The following is a 21077-nucleotide window of genomic DNA, read 5'->3' as shown; positions in this document are numbered from 1 at the left end:
ATGGAATTGCAAAGAGAAAATTCAAGCTGTACTGTTGTACTTCTAGAATTAGAAAAGCTCAAGCACTGCTTTTGAAATTTTATAGAATTTTCTAGCTTTAATTGCACAAAGAAAAACAAAAAAGATCAAATCTTTCATGTCCCATATAATACCGTCTCTGAAATTTGATTAGTTAATTTTATAGTTCAAATGCATTTTTAAAAAAGGTAAGATGACTTGAAAGCGAATCGCTTGTCTTCTGAATGATTTAAGGAGATAAGCTCATTTTGCACTGTATAAAAAGAATTTGTAGTTTAGTTTTACATTAGAGAAACTCGAAAGTCTTTCTACCCTATGGTATTTTCTTAAAAGCCTATCGAGGCGCAGCTGAAATCAGACAGACAGTCCCATTTCTGAGTTTCATTCAGCAAAAGGTTGCGCATTTCCAGACAAAGGTGTCATTTTAGACGCCGAGGAATGTTGTCGGTTTCACATTTAGAAAAAGCGGTTCTCTCTCTCAGAAGGATCGCTTACTTCATTCCAATTGGCGATATCCTTTCATTTTTCCTCGCATAGCTTTCTAAAAATTCTTTTTACATGAACCGCGCGCTATCATTTGCGAGTCGTAACATGTTTCGTATGTGCTATTTATAAGTAGAGAACACAATTAGGTAAAGCAACATAACTACATACTTTAATAGTCAAATGAATTACAGCAACATTACTTGATGCTATTTCAAATTTTCTAAATTTAAAAAAATAATTTTGTTGTAAACAAAACTCAATATGTTCATAAATTACAAATGAATCAAACTGATCAATTAACAATTTAAGAAAAAGGTTATGAATTCTAAAAATTCATAAATATTTATTGGGGGATATTGACAACAGTGTTAAGGGTATCCAATGAGGGGGTTCTACTTAAATGAAACTGAACATTAAGCAAGATTTTCTGAGGTTAGAATGATAACATATTAAGTTTGATTTCATTAAAATCTTTTCTCGTATTAATTCTCAAACAGAGAAATTAGAATGATAACATATTAAGTCTTAGATTTCATTTTAATCTTTTCTCGTATTAATTCTTATGCAGAGAAATAGAAAGCAAAAAGAACGCATATTACTTTTTCGTTTTACAAAAAAGTTATTTCGGTGAATCTCAATAAAATATTTTCGAAATTAGACATGGGTAGTCAAATTTCAAAAAAGTGTTCAGTGGAGTAAAAAAACAAATTACTGTTAAATTTATTTTGACGGGAAAACACATCAATCGAGTTGCACAATATTTCAACGCATAAATAACACATTTTATATCTTAAATAAATTGAAATATTTTAACATGAAATATTTTATATCCTAGTCTCAATCATTTACTTCTTACAGTTATAAAGATTATTTAACTTCAAAGTCAAACAATCATTTTTAATAAAACTTCACAGCAAGAAATGTGTTTTAAATTGTAGGAAACCTTTCTATGTAATTGTATGCCTTTCTATGATAAAAAAAATTATGAAATTGACATGAAGCAAAATGTTCGATACATTAGAATACTCGAATCCAGAAAATTTGATTTCAACAAAATTGATTACATGAAACTTGAGTTGATTTTACCTCTTAACTGATTTGCCCGAGTGCCATGCGTGCATCGATTTATCGAATTTTGATAGTTGTAAGCAAAAAATAAACCATTCATAACGATTATAATTCAATATTAAAATTACTTCGAATACATAGATAAGTCAAATATTAATTATGAATAGATTTCCATTGCATTTTAAAGTTACAATACTGAAAACGGACATGTAAGCACTAATAGAAGCCAACAGCAATATTTGGAATACATAGCCGAAATGAATTAAAGGAAAATCTGAAACTGAAAGAATAGTGTTTTCAACAAATCAAGACCCTTTATAACATTGGTGACACTGTTTTCTAATAAATGCACCAACTAGTCTCCGAAAAAAAAAAAAATTGCGTGCTTGTGAATTTGCTTGGATGGTGATTAACCCCCCGAGGGCAAATCAGAAAAAGAGAGCCATTTGTATTGGTATCCGGCGTTATCTTCCCAATCAAGTTGGGACAATGGAAATTGCGTGCCAATCTCATCACCGTTGCGTGAAAGGAGAGGGCAGTCATGGTTCACTTCGCATTTCAATGCTATTCTTAGAGACTTTCTTTAGCCTTTGCTCAAGTCGCATACTTCAGTACAACTATTACAGAACAATTGGATTGTTTAGCTCATTCCTCTAACTATTCGCTCAGCAGAGACAAAATGGATACAGTTTGTGAAAGTAAGGTCAATAAGAGAGAATGATAACAATGTTCCTAAAACAAATTGTGTTTTATCGTCAGCATAAAATATATTGTTTTAAGCACAAGTATTGAATATTATCAGAAAGTTTACATTTCTCAGAACAAAATGTGTGTTATTCTATAGAATCTATTTATTGGTGTAAAGCAAGCAAAATAGATTTCGAATTTCAGAACACAGTTGAAGTATTTTGTCAAACCATTCAAATAAACAAATGGATGGATATAGCAGAAAAATATAGCCACATCACACGATTCATTTATCGACCTTACCCTTTATTTACCGACGGTACTTTAAAGTATCGTTTCAATCCGAGTCATATCTACACAGTATGACTTTTTTCAAACAGTACTTAAAAGAACACGAAAAAATGTTTTTCCAATGAAAAGCAGTAGATATAATCTAAAAAATAACATTAAAAATCTTTTATAATTAATTTAATTAATAAAAATTTCTTCTCCCTGCGTTTATTCTGTACCAAAACTTAAACTAAAAAAATAAATTTGAAAAATGGATGGTAAAGTAATTTGGTAAATATAGATCTAAATTCTAGAAGTTGATAAGATATTTTTAAAGATTTAACAACAAAAAAATAATGGCTGATTGCTCAGACTGTGGTTTATGCAAATAAAATTAATTTTGAAATGCAAAGATGTGGCAACGGATTCATCTCTCAGTTCCTTTACTCCTCCTCTAAAACTTCAACTTATGCGATTCACATGCATTTTCGAATTCCCTCTCTTGATACAAATTTATCCTTAAGTTCTTTAAAACTACGAAACTTTGGAATAAATGCAAAAATGGATTGGCACCATTGCTGATTGATTCGTCTATTGGATTCCTTGCTATTTCCATATCTCACGAAAATACGTGAATGATGGTTGTCTCAAGAAAAATGTTTTTACTAAACAAACTGAACATTTTAAATAAATAAAAAGAGTGAACTAAAAGCGACTGCATTTAAACAAAATCATGTTGGGTGTTTGCCGTTTCGTTGTTGAAAATGTTTACAAAGAAGGGTGGTAAAGTCTAAAAATATGTACCACGTACTCAAAGAAAATGCATGAATATAAATAAGCCTTCAAATCAAATGGTTATAAGTAAATGGACTTTATTAAAACTATTACTGTTATGAGGCGTCATTTAAAATCTTCTTTTGAAGTCTTCCTCAAAATGTAGTAGTTTGAGAAGTCTTTGTATTTAGCAAAACAAATTAAATGGAAAGGCAGATAAAAACGATCATTTTGTTTTCCATAATAAAACATCAAATATAAAACGACATTTTATATACCTTTTTTTTTTTTTTTTAATAATGGGAGTGGGACGCTATAAAGAACCGCTGTAACTTAACATCTCCCAACTATGCTTCTGGAGATGTAAAAGCAAAAACGAATAAGTAATGCGTTCTTAATCATTTATTTCTGGGTAAGCTACAGAAGCACGCTTATTAGAATAGTGGGAGTGTGACGCTATAATGGACCGCTATCAAAGTGGCCGTTATAACGAAACATCTCCCATCTAAGCTTCTGGAAATGTAAAGACAATGACGAATAAGTAATGCGTTCTTAATCATTTATTTCTGCGTAAGCTACACAAACATGCTTATTAGAAGAAGAAAATGAATATCCCGTTACACGAAGACATGCGAGTGTAAAATGCCAGAATCAATAAATCGATGCGCAATAAATTATTCAGATCGGAGCACATCAGTTGTTCTGTTGATTTTTGTTTTGGAAACCCCATTTTCTGGATTATTTTAAATTGAAGCGAATCAGATTGTCAGCAAATATCCTGACAGTATAAAAAGGAAATGCCTGTGAAGTCCCACATTATTTCAAAACGTTTTCTCATAAAAGCAATCCAAAGCAGATTTATCATTATACTTTTTACATTACGGAAAAAAATTGCGTAGAAAAACTTGACCTTTTAAAATTGATACATGCATTCTTTATATAAAGATTGGATTCTCACTGAATTGTATTTGAAGAAAATAGAAAGAATCATTAAAACAACTCGAGATTTTGATGATTTCTCACGTTTTGGGTTTTCTAAATTCCGAAAGAAATTTTTCTAGAATTATATTTGTCTGTGAAAGTGATAAATCAAAAATTGAAAAGCTGGATGGATAAAATTTGGTTATGATGCGATTTTGCAGATTTAAATCAAATTTTGGAGGGAATCTGTCTGCCCATCCGTAAACATATAAATACAGAAATATTAACAAACTAGACGGATGGCATTTGGTGTACGATTATTGTAAATTGTATTAAACTAATATTGTAAATTGTATCAAATATTGACTCATTTACATCATCGTGTTGACAGTCTATTCTTGTGTGTGTAAAGTGTAGAATTAGGTCAATCTTATCCTTACTAATTGACGCACAAATGGTCCATAGTGTGAAAGAGTGCAGTCAGAGAAGTTTTATTTATTAATATTTTTAACTGACACTAATCCTTGCAACAATTTCTTTAGTTAGATATGCTTGGTCAAGAGTGATTATTAATTAGCTATTGTTCGTCCATTTACAGCGAGAAGGCTTGAAATAAACATGAATGCGCTTGTTATTTATTCATGAAAGAAGAAAGGAAAGTAAAATCACTAGAAGTTTGACTTGAAAACAACAACTAGCACTTTCGTATTCATAAAGTAAAATCAATCTTCCACTCCATGATGGATCCAGATTTGAACCAATTTTCAGTACAGAATATTACCAACGTTCATTTTGTATCTTAAAAAAGTCCTGGTTGTTTTTCTCTTGGCAATTATATACCCGTAATTTGGAACTAAAAACGAGTTAACATTTGGTTTTAGTTATTAATTTTAATTTATTTCTGCGATAAAAAAATAACTTTCCTAATGTCAAGATGAAGGTCAAAAAGGTTTTTTCTTGTAGTTTTATATTTTTTAAATTAGTTGATTCGTGACTTTATGGATAGAAATAAATCGAGCACACAAATGAAACGGCAGTTTTTTCTACATCAATACATAAATTGTAATATTGTAAATTTAAATGTAACTGTAGTACGTTCAATTATGTAAAGTGGGTAAATATTGTAAGCGACTTTTTTAAACAGCTGTTTTAATTCAGAAATGTTTTTCTCGTTTTAATCCGGTGCAAAAGACTTAACATATTTTTCTTCAAAGTTTTTTAAACTATGAATCCGAATAAAATGAATTTAGGTGGCCCGAGAAAAATTTTATCCAGTTATTGCGTTCATGTTCAATTTTAATAATCAAAAGATGAAAAGAAATCTTTGTTGAAAACATTTTAATACAATTCACAAAATAGCTAATTAATTCACTAAACAGCTAAGACTAATTTACCATCTTTTCTCACCAATAATTAATATTCCATTTCTTTATTTTATTTTAATACAAAATAGGACGCTTGGTAATCGTGAAACAATTTCATGGATCATTAATGTTACATGACAGTGCCGTATGTTAGACAGAAAAAAAAAGCATTTTGATGTATTAGTTGGAACCATTAGCGACGTACGGCATTTTGTGACATACAATTATATATCACATACAACAATTTGACAGTAGATATAGTTAATCTATGAAAATATATGCACCAATGAAATGATTTGTTCTAATTGAATACGACATCTTGATATAACAGTGACAAAATAATAACGTGGCAGTATCATTTTGAAGCCCTGTTTTATAATATTGCCAATGATTATGCATTTGCGTACCTAATAATTTGCATTTTCTCTTCCATGTTAGATAGCATAGATTCCAATTCTGCATCGATTCCAATAATCCATTGCAAAGTTCCAATCGAACGTAAATTCAAGAAGCAATCTCACGCTTTAACTGTGTGTCTTATAAGATAAATATGTATTGGACCGAATGTATTGCATTGGCATGATAATTGTGTATGTGCACACAGGAGAGAAACTGAACGAATCGAGAAAGGGAAAGCTGAAGGATTCTGATTTCATTATCGCGAAATTATTCATTAGCTCTTCTATCTTTCTTCAACATTTTCGACAAAATAATCTTTAAGAAGAATCAGAGATTCAGATTAAAAATTTCAGATAAAATGATGAAGTGGAGAAAGTGGATTTTCGGTTTAATTCATTCTGAATTTATCGAACTATTCAGGGAATTAGGGCAGAAATTATCTCATTAGTTATGATCAAGAAATTAAAAAGTATTTAATCAGTTTAAGCACGTAGTTGAAAATATGAGGTAAAGTTTAAAGACAGAAATCGTCTTGCAAAATTGATGGCATAAAAATGAAATTAGAGCTGGAAATTTTTAGCAACGAAGTAACTTCCACCTAACAGTTTTTACCCCTTTTCTAAATGCTTTTTGTGGTCGTATCCTCAAAAATAAATATCATTTTTATTCTTATTTTATTTATTTTTTCTCTTGTTATAGAAGTAATAACAATAATTTATAAAAACTTCCATTAACAGCTTTAGATTTAAAAATGAGAACTAATATACATAAAATTAAATGTCTCGCTTAAAAAAGCATCACGATAATAATTAAAACCATGTAACAAACAGCATATATAATTAACACTAGACAAAGAGAAGATAATTAAGAATTTCTATTTTAATTAGTATTAGACAATGCAATTTTCTTTTAATGTCTTTGAAACAAAGTATAGTTAGCTAAAAATAGTTTAAAGTACAACTCCTTTCGTTAAATAAACAATAACATGAAGGCGAAAAAAATAACAGAAAAAATAATTGTGAAAGCAAAAAAAAGTTTGACATTTTCTGCAAGCGAAACGAAATTATTTTTAGATCCAAAAAGGAAAATCTAAATTTTAAATAACATAAAATACTAAAACTTCGAACTAATAATACTAAACTTCGAATACTAAAACTTTTCTTTCTTTAAAGAAGGTGAGTGGGTAAGTGTATTCCATGTGTTTGATTTGTACTAATAAATGTAATTCTCAAAATTATTCTTTCTTTCTTCAAAAATTTATTGACTCGTTTTTTTTAATCACACAGCTCACAACTAATATAGATTTACCGAATTTTTCTAAAGAAATAAAAAAATTTCTAGCCAACGTCCCCTTAAATGTTTCAAGCAATTAAGGGGACGATGGACTCTAATAGTCACTTTTGCGAATTATTCACTTAGGGATATGAATTTTTTTATGCATATGTATTAAAATATAAATACGTAAAATTTCTAAAAAAGCTTTTATAAACGAAATATATTATTTTTTTAAAAAATTAAAAGTTACATAATGTTTAAAAATTTCAAAATATTCCACTCAATTTAATTTTTAATTTTTTCTATAATTTTTTTCTTATTATGCAATATAAATTTATTTGGAACAAAATTGTGTATGATTTTGTAATTCCAAAAAAATTCTAATTTTTTAGAAATTCTTTTATGCACACCTACTGAATTTTCAAAAGAGTTTTATGTTTTTCTGAATTAAATTTAACTTTTAACTATCTAAAAAAAAAAACTCGAAAGATAAAATGCATACCCTATTTTTTTAATATTTAACAGGAATCTTTATTAATCAATTCTATTTAATTTCTTCAAAAATTAAGACACCTGAAACATTTCAAAGATATTTAAATCTAATTACAATATCATTTTAAGAAAAATCATTAAGATGTACTTGATTTTCCTCTAGGGCCTTTAAATATATATTTTACTGAGCAATGTATTTTATAACACTATTTTAGTAGAATATAAACCTATATTTTGGCGATGAAATGATAAAAATATAATTTCATCTTTCCGTCCAATTTTGCTGATTTCAAAGTCCACTGTCCCCTTAAATAAAAATAAGAGCGTATTCAGAACTGTTTTATACAGTTGTTTATATGTTATATTAAGTTGGCCTTGAAAAATCACACTTAACGTAGGAACAATTGAAACACTATTATTTTCAGAATATCAAATTTTCCTTTACTAAATTTCCAATCTTAAATCTCCAATCTATTCAGAATTATAAAACAGGGAAAATAATGATTAGGGTTCTTCTAAAATATATTACAAATACGTTATGCGGTAAAAGAAATTAACAATAATAATTAAAATTAAAAAAAGATATTATTTTATCTTTTTTGAGAGTTATAACCAGTGGCTCAAAAAATCGTTTTTAGTACAACTCCTTAGACAGAAAACTAAATTTGAGCTGCATACACTGCGGTTTATACACTGCGGCATACACTGCGGCTTGATTAGAAATAAAATTCGCAAAATTTTATTTCTAATCAAGCAGAACTGAATATTATTTTTCATTTTTTTTCTTATTCGCTTCTTGTTAAACAGGAATGTTTCATCTGTATTTCTCAAAAAACAAGCAGACCTTTTCATACAAAAATTTTCTATTTTAGAAAAAAAGATCACATGAGAAAGAGTTCATTGAATAGTTAAAAGAAATTCGTTAAAATGTTAATCGAAAAATGAACACTGAAAACTTTCATAATAATTGTTTAATTAAAGCATGCTGTTAGATTTGTATCAAAATGTTGTATGTCAAATTTCTATTGATCCAAAACACTTCCATGGATTATTTATATCTGCGCTCAAATTGTTGCATCTGTTATGTGATTGTTTTATTTGCAACAAAATGGTATGTCTCTAGCGCTTTCAGCTGTTGATCGAAATTTCGTATGTTTTTCTGTGTTTGGTTTTTGATATATGCCATTTAACATAGCAGTGACATTGATACAAATAAGTTCCGTTATAAGTGAAAGGATTAAAATTGAGAAAAGTTGCGATATGAGAAAACTGCCAGAATCATCCCTCCATTCTTCAACTCCACTTATATTTGTTTCAAGAATATTTTAAGTCCTTTATTGAAATGCAAACCAATATTATTGTATATTCACAGTTGTACTTAGTTCAAAAATTCTCAAAGAAGAATCAGAAATAAATTCACTGACGGAAAATATATCGATAAGTAATAACTGATCCTTGGATAAATACTGAATCATTTGTTTCAGAATCAAATAATATTATCTCGCCAAGGTTTAACGAGCAAATGTAAAGAAAAGAATTTTATTAAATTTTAAAATTACGCAAGGAATTCAGCTTTTTAAAAAATCATTTATGTAACTCTTCTTACATTCACCAGAATAATCCCCTCATAGTATTCTCAAAAACTGAACATTAATTTGAAAATAGAGTCCAAATCCTAATCATTTTGCTTCTATTCCATTTCCTTTTTTACTATAATAACAACATAGAGTTTGTTTGAAAAAATAGTTCAAATGATAATAATTCTACTCTCTATAACACAGTCTTCAATGAAAAAATTGTAGATAAAGCAAGTGCTGTTTTTAGTAATTTTTTTGGATGTTGATTGCTGGAAAAATAATAAAAAAAATTCCATCATGTACAGCTTCATCCCAAATCAAAATCGTTTTTTCTTGGTTTTTTTTTTTTTTTTTCGAATTTAGTATATTTCTGACAAAAAACGCATTATTTATACGAGTTCGATAAACATATTTATGGACTTAAAATAGTAAATTGACGAATTAAGCTACTAAACAAGAGAAAAGAAACTATTTCAATTTAGAATTTTTGTTTAAAAGTCTTGAATAAATTATCGCAATCAATCAATATATATTTATATAGGACAAACAGCATTACATTAAGAAAAAAAAATGACCATCAGGAAGACATTAGATCCTGGAGTCAAAATATTCAAAGAAAAATTCTGGTCGATTAACAGAAAAGTGTTATTTCCACTGCTTCACATAAAATTAGATCTTATGAAACAATTTATCAATATTTTACCAAAAGAAGGTGAATGTTTCAAATACCTTTTTTAGAAGTTCCGGCTGTTTCCGAATCAAAAGTGAAGGAAGATGTGCTTGTAGGATCACAGATCAGGAAAATGATGAATGATGAAAATTTTGAGATTAAAATGGAAACAAACGAAAGAAAGGCCAGGGAATATTTAAAACTCATTATTGCTAGTCCCTCCTTATTTATGTACTATGTAGGGTGGTATATGTATGGATGATGTATTCTATGGATGATGAACTTGTATCATCCATTCGTATCACTCTATGGATGATTCTGCTGTATGGATTCAGGTAATTTGAAATATACAACACCAATCGCTTCGATTAAAAAGAAAAAAAATGTTCAGTATTTTTAATAAAGAAACTATTTATTTGAATTCAGAACTCTCTTTTAACTTAAAAGAAAATTAGTGTTCTCCCCTCAACTCTCTCTTAAAAGAAAAATAATTAATGCTCTCCCCTCAACTTCCTTCTATACGAATCAAATAAAGTAGGTACTTACCGATAAGGCATTTGGAACAACTTTTGCTTCACTGACTGAGCCCAAAATAAAAGTCAACCATTTATGTAAGAAGTCATGATACCACGTCACTGTATTTTGGAATCATCGCGTTCAAATATATGCTAATATACAAACTGACAGGCAATTGACCTACTGATGGATGGATTTTGATCCAAAATTTGACACAGATCTGCCATTCTAGAAATACAATTTTACACATCTTCAATCTATCTATGAGTAGCTACGGCCATTTTTGAATTCACATGCACACAATTTCCCTTTGACAGATTTCATCCCAAATTTAATAGAAATCTACAATTTTAGACCCGGTGCTAAACGCCATCCTTCTTGTTCGTAGCTTTTTTTTAATTAAAGGAGACAGATTTATAAGACTGATGATATCGTCTATCCAAATCAAGTTAAATACTTTCTCATTATAAATAAAAGATTGTCCCATGTAAGATGGACATTTACAATTGTGTTGACCATTCAAAGCTGGACAAAATTTCCAATAAAATATTCATTAGAATTGCTTTGAATTTTTTGGAAAAGAAAAGCGTTAGTATTAAATCTTGGTGCTACGTATTAACGGGAAAAAAAATGGTTAAAACATTTAAATAGCTAGATTTGTAGAATTACTCAAAATTTTTCTCAGGAGTCATTCAATTTTCAAATGAGGCGAAACTACTTTTCACATAACGCTACTTAAACCAGAGGTTCTTAACTTTTTATACATCAGAAAAAGCTTTCCACATGAATTATTCCAGACTTTCAATATGAGGTCTCCCATTTTTTTACGCTTAGATTTGTCTTCATTCCTGTCCAATGAATTGGAGGGGGGGGGAGGTCCTGTCCAATGAATTGGTTCAATAGGAATCTTAAAAAAATTACACGTACTTGCCCATATTACTTTACTGATACACGAGAACATGGATAAGAAGTCTCCGAGTAAGTAAAGAAATTCTCTCTTCCGTCGAAAGTAAAGAAAGTGATGTCATCATCGCCGATGACGGGTCATTCCTGTTACGGGAAGAGTTTGGAATATGGATTGATTATCTGTATCTATTTTACTATTCGATCAATCGTTGGACGGTCAGGTACCAGATCAGTTTATATCACCTATTTTTTAGGGCGACATTCGATTTTTATATTTTTAGAAAACATCCTTTTATATCATGACAATTTCATGAAATTGCAAAATATCTTTTAAACATAATAGGAAATAAAAACTGAAAAGAACTAAACATATAACATTTCAATCGTGCAAAAAACAATCATGAAAAAAATAATCCATTCAAAAAATGATCATGTCCATGATTATTTTATAATTCATCATCTTCGCAAAGTAAATATTTAACGAAAAACTGATTTTATGGATGAAATGGTAAAGTAATGGATAAAACCGTTATCCCTCGTACAACAATTTGAATAAGCGAAAACAACGTAGATAATAGATTATACTGAATAATTAAAATAATGTATGGTTACTCTCCAAGAACCGTAATGATTCTAGCAAAAAGTATTAATTACCAGCCAAATAATCCGAGACGAAGTGTTGCACCTCGAATTGCACTGCGAGAGGAAATGGAATAGAAAATGTGTGCAGAAAGAAAATTCTTCGGCAAAGAATGATTTATCACAGAACTATCCTCTTTTCTTGTGGAAGATAAACCATTAAATACTTGCTTTAAATACAAACAGGCGAGAAATAATTTAAGCCATGATTTACGGCAGCACTCAGAACTTAAAAAGTTTTTAAACTCGTAATTAGGGAAGATAAGAAAATAAACTAATAACAACTTTGGAAACTATTTGTACGTTACCAAGATTTTTATTTTTTTAAATTTTAATAAAAATGGTTTTCAAAAGAACACTTTTACTAGAATATTAAAGAATTAAAATTTTATTTTCATGCCTCATGGCATCATTCGTATGAAATGAACATTTAATTAAATCAACTGATTAATTGATACTTAAGTTTTGAAAATATTAAATCAGTGTATTTTCACTCAAAACGCGCCAATGAAGAATTTAAACTATGATCCATCAGGAAGTAAATGCAAATTTCACCTTTACAAACATTAAGTTAAATATAAATATAATAAGTTAGATATATGTTTAAAGCATAAAAGTCTATAAAATGTCTTATCAACTTTAATATCGTAAAGGTGGATTTAATAAGAAAACAGAAAAAATCGATTAATGTAATTGTAAAATTTATAAACAATTTATGGTTTTCCTCGATCCCTTCAATGTTAATGGGATACATTTACCCCATCAAATATTTATATGTAAAATTAAAAGATATTAATTACAAATAAAAAGAATAATGAGACAACAGATTGTGTGAAACGATTGTGATTGTTTTAATTATTTTCATATACATCTTTTATCGTAATCCTACATTTTTTGCTCCTCTCGTGCTTTTTTTAAATTAGTTTTAGAAATTATCGAAAATGCAAACATATTTCGAATATCTAAACTATATTTTGGCCATAAGGGATGCCTTTCAAGTTTATTAACTCTGCCGCTTGAAGCGTTTTTCTGTGATGTTTTATGATTTTGAAAAAGAGTATAGTTAAATATCAGTGGAATAAACGCATAAGAATTTTTTCACAAACTGACAATTTTTTTAGCTGAACTCACAAGCAAATAAAGTTCTGCCTAAGTATATATCTCGGCTCTGCATATGCATATAATTGCGAGCTAAAAGGAGACTCACATAAAACTTCAGTTTTGTTGCCTTTGATAATCAATTAGCCCATTAGCGGCCATGATCCCCATTTGGGGATTTTGGAATTTTACGTATATCACTTGGCGCCAAAAATATATTTAGTAGGCCTGACAGTTTCGTTTCGTTCTATATATATCAGTGAATATTGTGTGTAGCAGAAAGAGTATAATCTGTGCTTCGTTTCTTTGCAACAAGCGAACAAATTTAAAATTCGTCTTTAAGTTGAACGGAACAGAATTTTCATATTTGAACCGTTATATTTTTCGTTTGGTTTTTATATTCTAATGAAATATCGTACCTAAATGTAGAGAGTATATTAATTTAAAAGTTACAGTAACGATTCTGTTACTTACTGGGTCTTTTGTTTTTGTTGAAATGACTTTATTGATCATTTTATAAAGACACCCTTTTTCAAAAATATCAAATATTTTAAAAATAAAAAATAATCTTAATATAATGATACCGTTATCAACTTTGTGCATTTATATAACTTATTGGACGAAAAATTTTAAAAATTTTTTTGCATTTAAGGGATTAAGGTCTTGCTTCTATGAAATTGAACAATTCAATGAATTACGAGTTTCGCGGAAATAAAAGCTTTTAAATCCATATAACAATTAGGTCTGCATTAGATGATAAACAAAATGATAGCTTATATCTCATGACTGCCTTTTATTTTATAAGCTATTTTCATTAAACCGTTCGAAACTGGTTTTTCTGTCTCTCCCCCCCCTCCCCGCAATTTGAAATAAATCATATTTTCCCTGAATTTGTTGTTTCTGAAATGTATGAAAGGAATTAGAAGTGATAATTTTTGTATCTTATAAAAATTTGTTTTATGAAAGCTTTTTACACTTTTCGTTTGGCACGGATTCGTCTCAATTTACGAAAAACTGTAATGATCAATAAAATAGTTGCCTCATAATTTTCGCACTCAGCAATCGTCTTTTCTTTTTAATGTTTGTTCATTATTCTATACTTATATCAATTCGTTCCCAGAAGCATTTGTAGGAACAAATGGGTCTCATTGATACTAAAAAAGCTATAAATCATTCGCCTCATCAAGAACAAACAATTTACGAAAATCTCAATCAATTTGCAAAAAATTGTAATAAAACAGTTGCCTCATAATTTTCACACTCAATCATCTTTTCTTTTTAATTTTTATTCATTTTGTTGTACTTATATCAATTCGTTCTCACAAATATTGGTAGGGACAAATGAGTTTCATTAATACTGAAAAAACTAAAAATCATTCGTCTCATCAAGAACGATTGCTGTTAAATTTTTCCTAAGAACAATTAAACAGAGACAACCGTCGGAACAAAAGTCCACGCATCAGGAGAGTTAACATCCTGCGACAAATCACTCATCTTTGACTTGGCTCGGAAAGGACATCCGGATTCACTTTCTTCTTAATTCCTCTGTTGGCTTTCACGGTGCCCCATAATCAGTAAAAACTTCAAAATTTTATAAGAAGTAAAACAGGAATCGCTAAATCTAAACATAATAATAACTGCTCAATAAGAAAATTAAGACTTGACAAATACAATAAAAGTTTGAGTAAACTGTATTCATATGCCAATTTATACTATGCATTAATCTGCATACTCATTTCCTTGAAAGAGAATCTAATGATATATACTTCAGAAAAAGTTAAAATAAAGAAAAATTAAATTTTAGTAATAAAGAACTCGGGTTTTTTTAACTGAATAAAACACTACATACCTGAGCTAAAGTAAAAGATAAAGTTTTAAAAATACTCTTTCTTACATAACCGGAAAAAATTTCAAACTTGATTCTAAAAAAAGAATATTACGAATCGTAATAAAAATAAGACCTCGAAATTAAAGATAAAAAATTTTATTTAAACTTTCAACTGCTTTGAAGCTGTTATTAAGAAAAAGACTTATCCATTTTCAACGTAAAAAAATTTCGAACATGTAAAGAATAATTTAACTAAATACATCCGTCACTTTAAGTCCTGTTTTGGTTCACTTAAGTAGAAGTGTGCAAGAATCCATTTTAATGCATAGCAATGGATTATCACATTCTTTCGCGTAAATGTAATCAAGGCAAAAATAGTCTTCCTAGAAGTTTCCGTCAAAGGTTTAGATAAAGGATTATGCACCACACGAGTGCAGATATTTTGATGCTTATTATTTCCGGTTGCAAAGTCACTCGGAAAGCTGCATCGTCTAAACCCAGAATTTTAGAGTTGAAAGATCAGTGTAAAAGATTAACAGAGTTGTCATTTCTAGATCTTAACCAAATCAAGCATCAAAACATCAGAGTGAATCCAGTATCGTGGTAAAAAGATTAAGCTGGGAATGAAATGAAGCATATCGTGGATTTTGTGGCCATTATAGAAAAACTTAGTAACTACGTAATTCTGAAGTTTCTAATGCTTTCCGAAGTAGTATTAAAGTAATTGAATATTCGTCCATTTAATCTTCCAAACCAACCATTTGGTTTTTGTTCAGAATCTGGCATTATTTCTTTAACCTTAAATAAAATATATATATTTATAATAACTATATTTTTAATGAAAAAAAGTGTGATAGACACAGTAAATATTTTTCCCCAGAACCTTTTGAGGATTCAGTTCCAAATCAATTGATTGATAAAGATAGTGTTTCTCAATATGGGATTCACTGCAGAATTAAAAAAAAACATAATATAATAGCAAACGCTATTATATTATGTGAACTCAAATCTTTCATAGAATTTGATTGGATGAAATTTCCCAAAAATTTCACCAACTTTAAGTTTCATATTCTCAGCAAAATGGCAACTTACTGAATAAGAAACTACAACATTCAACAATTCTATTTCACTCTTTTAAAAAAATATGCTTTTTAAAAATATTTAAATTAGAATTTTCCTTCGCAATTTTTCTCTTGAGTAGGGGAGCCAGGAGACTGTTTGTAACAAGGGTAAGTTGTAATACGCACGTTGCTTCGTGGATTTTCAAACTTTTCGTCAGAATTTTCACTAAATATGATTTTTATGACGGGACCTATCACGCCATCACAGTCAATGCCCAACCGAAACGGACAGTAAGAAATTGTAAACACTTGCTCCATTTTAACTAGTAAATGAAGAAAAAAAACATTTTACCAATTTTATTTAGCATTAATCAATTTATTGCTTTTAAAAATGTGTCCAGGCTTGGAAAAGCCGCTTTATTTATATTTTATTCTTAATCGCATCATTTTTTAAAAATCTACAAAAAAAATCTGAAACTACGCGATGGGAAAAAAAATGCAACAAAACCTCGGAACAAACTGTAACATATTATATATATATATATTCCTCACCCACCTGATTAAGAGGTAGTGAAAAAAGAAAGGTTTAAGAGAAAAGTTCAAGAGAAATACAAATGAGAAAAAATAAAAGAATAAAGAGTAAAGAAGAGGATTTTAATCCAACATATAAATTTTACAAAAGAAGAATGGTTTTCGTCTAACTCGTGGAGATGCGTACAGTAACCCTGACGATATATTATATTATTAACATCACGTTTTGAAGCAACGCTGGGGCTATTTAAGGATAGACCATGCGATTCTGGACAGCAGGCAGGCGACGAGGATAGCGTCTGAGTCTCCCTCTTCCGCGCCATGTTGGGGGGGGGGGACATGTTCGGGTCCGATCGATTTAGCATACACCAAATCAGCTTACTCGGTAGTTCTTCGGCGAAGTCGGATTTAACACCAGAAATCCAAGGCACCTCAAACACTCAATTCTGATAAAGAAAAATGGATCCAATGCTGAATTGTAAAATATGGGTGCAAAATGTGTAGGATAGGAAGCAGTTTACTAGTTGGCTGCGTTCATCGCAATTCTAATGCAGAGTGACTTCTATATTAATTAATTAAATAATTTTATCTTTATTTTACTATAAACCAATTTATATTGTTTATTTTCCTTGTGCTAAGTGACAGCAATTAAAAATTGTTTAGTTTATTTTAATTTATAAAAGAGTGGTTAAGGAAATTTTTTTAAATATTTTTACCTTTAATGGTACAATCTGCACCTCATGCCTCATTACCTCATGTATCTCACAACATTGCCTCATGTATTAATTAATAAAAGAATGGTTAAAGAAAATTTTAAACATTTTTGCTTTTAATGTTACAACGTGCCCCAAATCCTGAGAAAAGTTGTAACAACCGACTAGTTTTGAAAAAATATTTATGGTGCTGACATCAGCAAAACAGTTGAATGTTTTTAATAAATATAATGAAGGAATAACTAAGCTATAAAAATAGTCATAATTATGGAATCGCGAATACATTTAAAGATATAAACATTTTTCCAAAAATTGTTGCAACCAGCCCATCTTCTCTTCTTAATCACACTTGTGATCCCACTACACTCATTCGGCTCTTACTTTCCTTCCGCTCTTTCGAAAAGAAATATTTCTTTACGCAGGAAAACACGTTTCTTTCGTTCCTATCTAATATTTAAGAGATGAGCAACAAAAATTCAACAAAAACAGCAGTTTCAGAAAAAAACTCATCTGGAAAATATATATATATATATCGATTCTGGGAAAGGATAAACGCTTTAAAGTAGAGAAAAATCATTGAGCTCCAAAACCACGCGTTCTTTTTCGGAACAAATCGAAAGAAAGTCTTTTCAACAGGTTTCATTTTATTGGAGGACATGTTTCTTCGGAAGATATTACCAAAAAGTGAGCAAATTCGCTTATTAAACCGTCTGCTTCATATATTTCGATTTCTAGGAAAATTAATGCTTATAAATCACGGCTCCTTAAAACTAAAGGTCAAAACCTCAAATGGGGTCACGTGGAAACTTTCTTGCTGATTTTCAATATTTTTGCTTAGTCAGGTAATTTACGAATCCAATAAAGATCAAAATTTATGGAGCAATTCATTAAAATAGAATTTTTTACTAATATTAATTAATATATGATGTTTTATGTGATCGCGACTATAATTTCAGGCGGAAAAAGGCAAGATGCCCCAATTTAACATTTACAGTTGATGAACTTATCGATTTTTCAGGTCATTTATCAGAAGCGTAGGATAATTCTTGATTTCCATTTTTAAAGCCTGAAATTAAACATTCACTAAAAATGAATCTTTGTCACCACTGGATAACATCAAAGAAATTGATTTAACTCTTTTGACCAACACAGCCTGTTTATTCTACACCATGAAAATAGCGTATAAAGTAATAAAATACGAAGTATAATTATTCGTGTCACAGGCGATTTGGTAACCGTTTTCAATTTTTGGTACAGCAATGATACAAACATTTAATACTGAAAGGATTAAACATTTATATGTATTGAATTGGAAATGTGTGCCATTTTAATAAGAATAAGACACTAACACGTGTATCTTTGTCCTAAATTTTATTTTTTAAAAAATGAATTTCAAAAATTTATAATAAGAATAGTTTGAATAAAAGGTTTAGAAGAAAAATTTAAATAATAAATTAATTAAGTTTGAATTAGCAATCGTTAATTAACATATTGGTGGATTACATTCATAACAAAATTTGTGATGTTAATCTTCTGTCATTTGATAAGAACTGTCTACTCCAATCTATAAATTGTTAACTGAATAATTGCATCCAAAACCTTTTATAGCCTTTATACCCTTATAAGAAAAAAAAAAAAATAAGCGTCATAAATCAAAGGTCACATTACCGTGTATTTGTAGAGAGCAGATTTTTTCGAAGATTCTGTATTCCACGTGGAGATAACCATGCGTCAAAATTATTTTTGACTCGTTTAAATATAATTGAACTACGCATTTCATCAAATGAGTAACTGGTTTGAACTATGGCATCTTCTTATAAAGAAGAAGAATTACAATATTAAGATATTTTATGAATAAGTTTGGAAAATTGTATGTTTTATATTCAATTTATCCCTATCTCTTAAAGTATGTAGTTAAAAGAATAATTGATGGAGACTCACTTACCTTTTGGTCAGAGGCAGACACATAAGACAAAGACCAGAGACGAGCACAACAAAGCAACGTCGGACAAGGTAATTTGAGGAGTTTTTTACGCCCCTGTTTGTTGGACATTATTACTTAATAATTTCTCTTCTTAAAAAATCAAACCGTTCTGTCTCAATAATTATTTAAATTCAGAAACAGCCTTCATCAGAAATGACAGCACATCTCCGAGATTTCGAAACGAAGTCCGTCACTCCGCAAGTTACATTTTATTGAAACAAGACTTGACAGGGAAAGTTTTCCAGAAGTACTACCTCCCCCAATCTATGAAAGAGAGGGTCAAGTGCTTGTATTTGAATGGAAAGACGATTGTTATAGACTCGAAGCACGTTTCTGCCGCTACCTCTCTTCCAGGGTTACAAACGGCGGGAAAAAAGTCGCCAATTCTTCGCCAATGTAGGCTTTTGATTCGCCTCACGCGAATGCGTAATCTAAGAAAAAGACTACCTTTTTGCTAATAATGGCAACTATCCGAGAACACCACTGTGAGTTTTTAATTTTCCAACAAGACTTTATTTATTTTTATGTTATCATTTTTTTCATACTGGAACAAAAAAAAATTAATTACATTTTAATATTTCATTGAAGAATTACCGAGTATTTAATTATTGTTAAAAAGTACGAGTAAATATTTGAAAAAAGCAAAGAAAACTCCGCTGGTAAGAAATATACTATTTGATGATGTTTGAAATCGGTCTTATTTATCATAAGCGTGATTTGTTTTTCAATCCTGCCTTGCTATTTTTGATTTTTTGAAATAACTAAACGGATAAAAAATCCCGAATATTACATTATTCACTCTACGCATAATTTAATTTTTAACATCATTTTACTTTTGTCTTGAAATCATACATTATTCATCACCGACAGACTCATAAAATTACAAAATGAACTTGGATGGGTTTTTTTCCCTTTTTTTTTTTCCCTCACAACTGGTTTATTTGTTACTGCGATTTAGAAACGAAAATTTTTTAGCAAAGTTTTAATAAATTTTTATTATTTGTTTATTTTACACTCAATAAAATTGAAAGCATCTGAAGCTCCGAATTTTTTCGAAAGCTCCTCTGATTTTCCCGGAAGCTTATAATATCAGTCCTATAAAAAGTTCCCCTAAGTTTCAATCCAGATCGTTAGCTAGACGAATACATTTAGCACGTTCGTCTGAAAAAAATAATAATAATGCAAATACATAATTAAATATAAATAACTATTATTAGCACTTCTGCTTAAAATGTATGTTGCGACGCAATAAAGTTATTTAAGGAGCTGTTTCAAGGAATCATTTATTAGGAAAGATATTCAATATTATATTTTTGACGTCGATTATGTACACGGCATTTCATAAGTAAATTACGTACATGCATATAAATGTTACCTGCATTTATTCACGTAGAAATGACAAATGAGTGAATGCCGATTCTTATTTTAAAGAAAGGAAGTTAGCCTCTGAAAATAAGCTCTTAAGTGTGTTTTGTATAAAAAACTGATATGCAATTCTATTTTATTTTTTAGAAAATAACATATTCTTAATTCAAGGTATTGCACCTACATATGTACACGCTCTATTCAAGGTTTTCAAGTAAATTACTAATGAGATTCCTTTTTTATTTTTTAAAGATATGCAAGAATCGCTGCATGTATCAGAATACTTAAATAAGAAAATGGTACGGATGTTTTAAAATTTCTCTATTTTTCAAGTGATTGAAACATTTTGAGTTAGAAGATTACAGATGGCATTTTTGCAGAATAATTGAACCAATTTTGATATAAGAGTTGAAAGAAAAGTGATAAGTCAACAAA

At 29.5% G+C, this 21077-nt stretch overlaps 1 protein-coding gene across 1 annotated transcript in view; it reads right to left on the bottom strand.

The window, feature by feature from the left end:
• Positions 1 to 19548, bottom strand: part of LOC129958526 (E3 ubiquitin-protein ligase PDZRN3-like) — a 135640-nt gene extending 116092 nt beyond the window's left edge. Inside the window, exon 1 of the mRNA XM_056071061.1 lies at positions 19239 to 19548. Within this exon, the coding sequence (XP_055927036.1) occupies positions 19239 to 19346 (108 nt within the window). The 5' untranslated portion in view covers positions 19347 to 19548. The remainder of the gene's footprint in view (positions 1 to 19238) is intronic.
• Positions 19549 to 21077: the final 1529 nt, after the last annotated feature.

The sequence above is a fragment of the Argiope bruennichi genome, chromosome X1 (genome assembly GCF_947563725.1).
Source record: "Argiope bruennichi chromosome X1, qqArgBrue1.1, whole genome shotgun sequence".
In the NCBI taxonomy this organism is placed as follows: Eukaryota; Metazoa; Arthropoda; class Arachnida; order Araneae; family Araneidae; genus Argiope; species Argiope bruennichi.
Note: the sequence above shows the minus strand (reverse complement) of the source record. Positions and strands in the feature narration are given on the sequence as shown.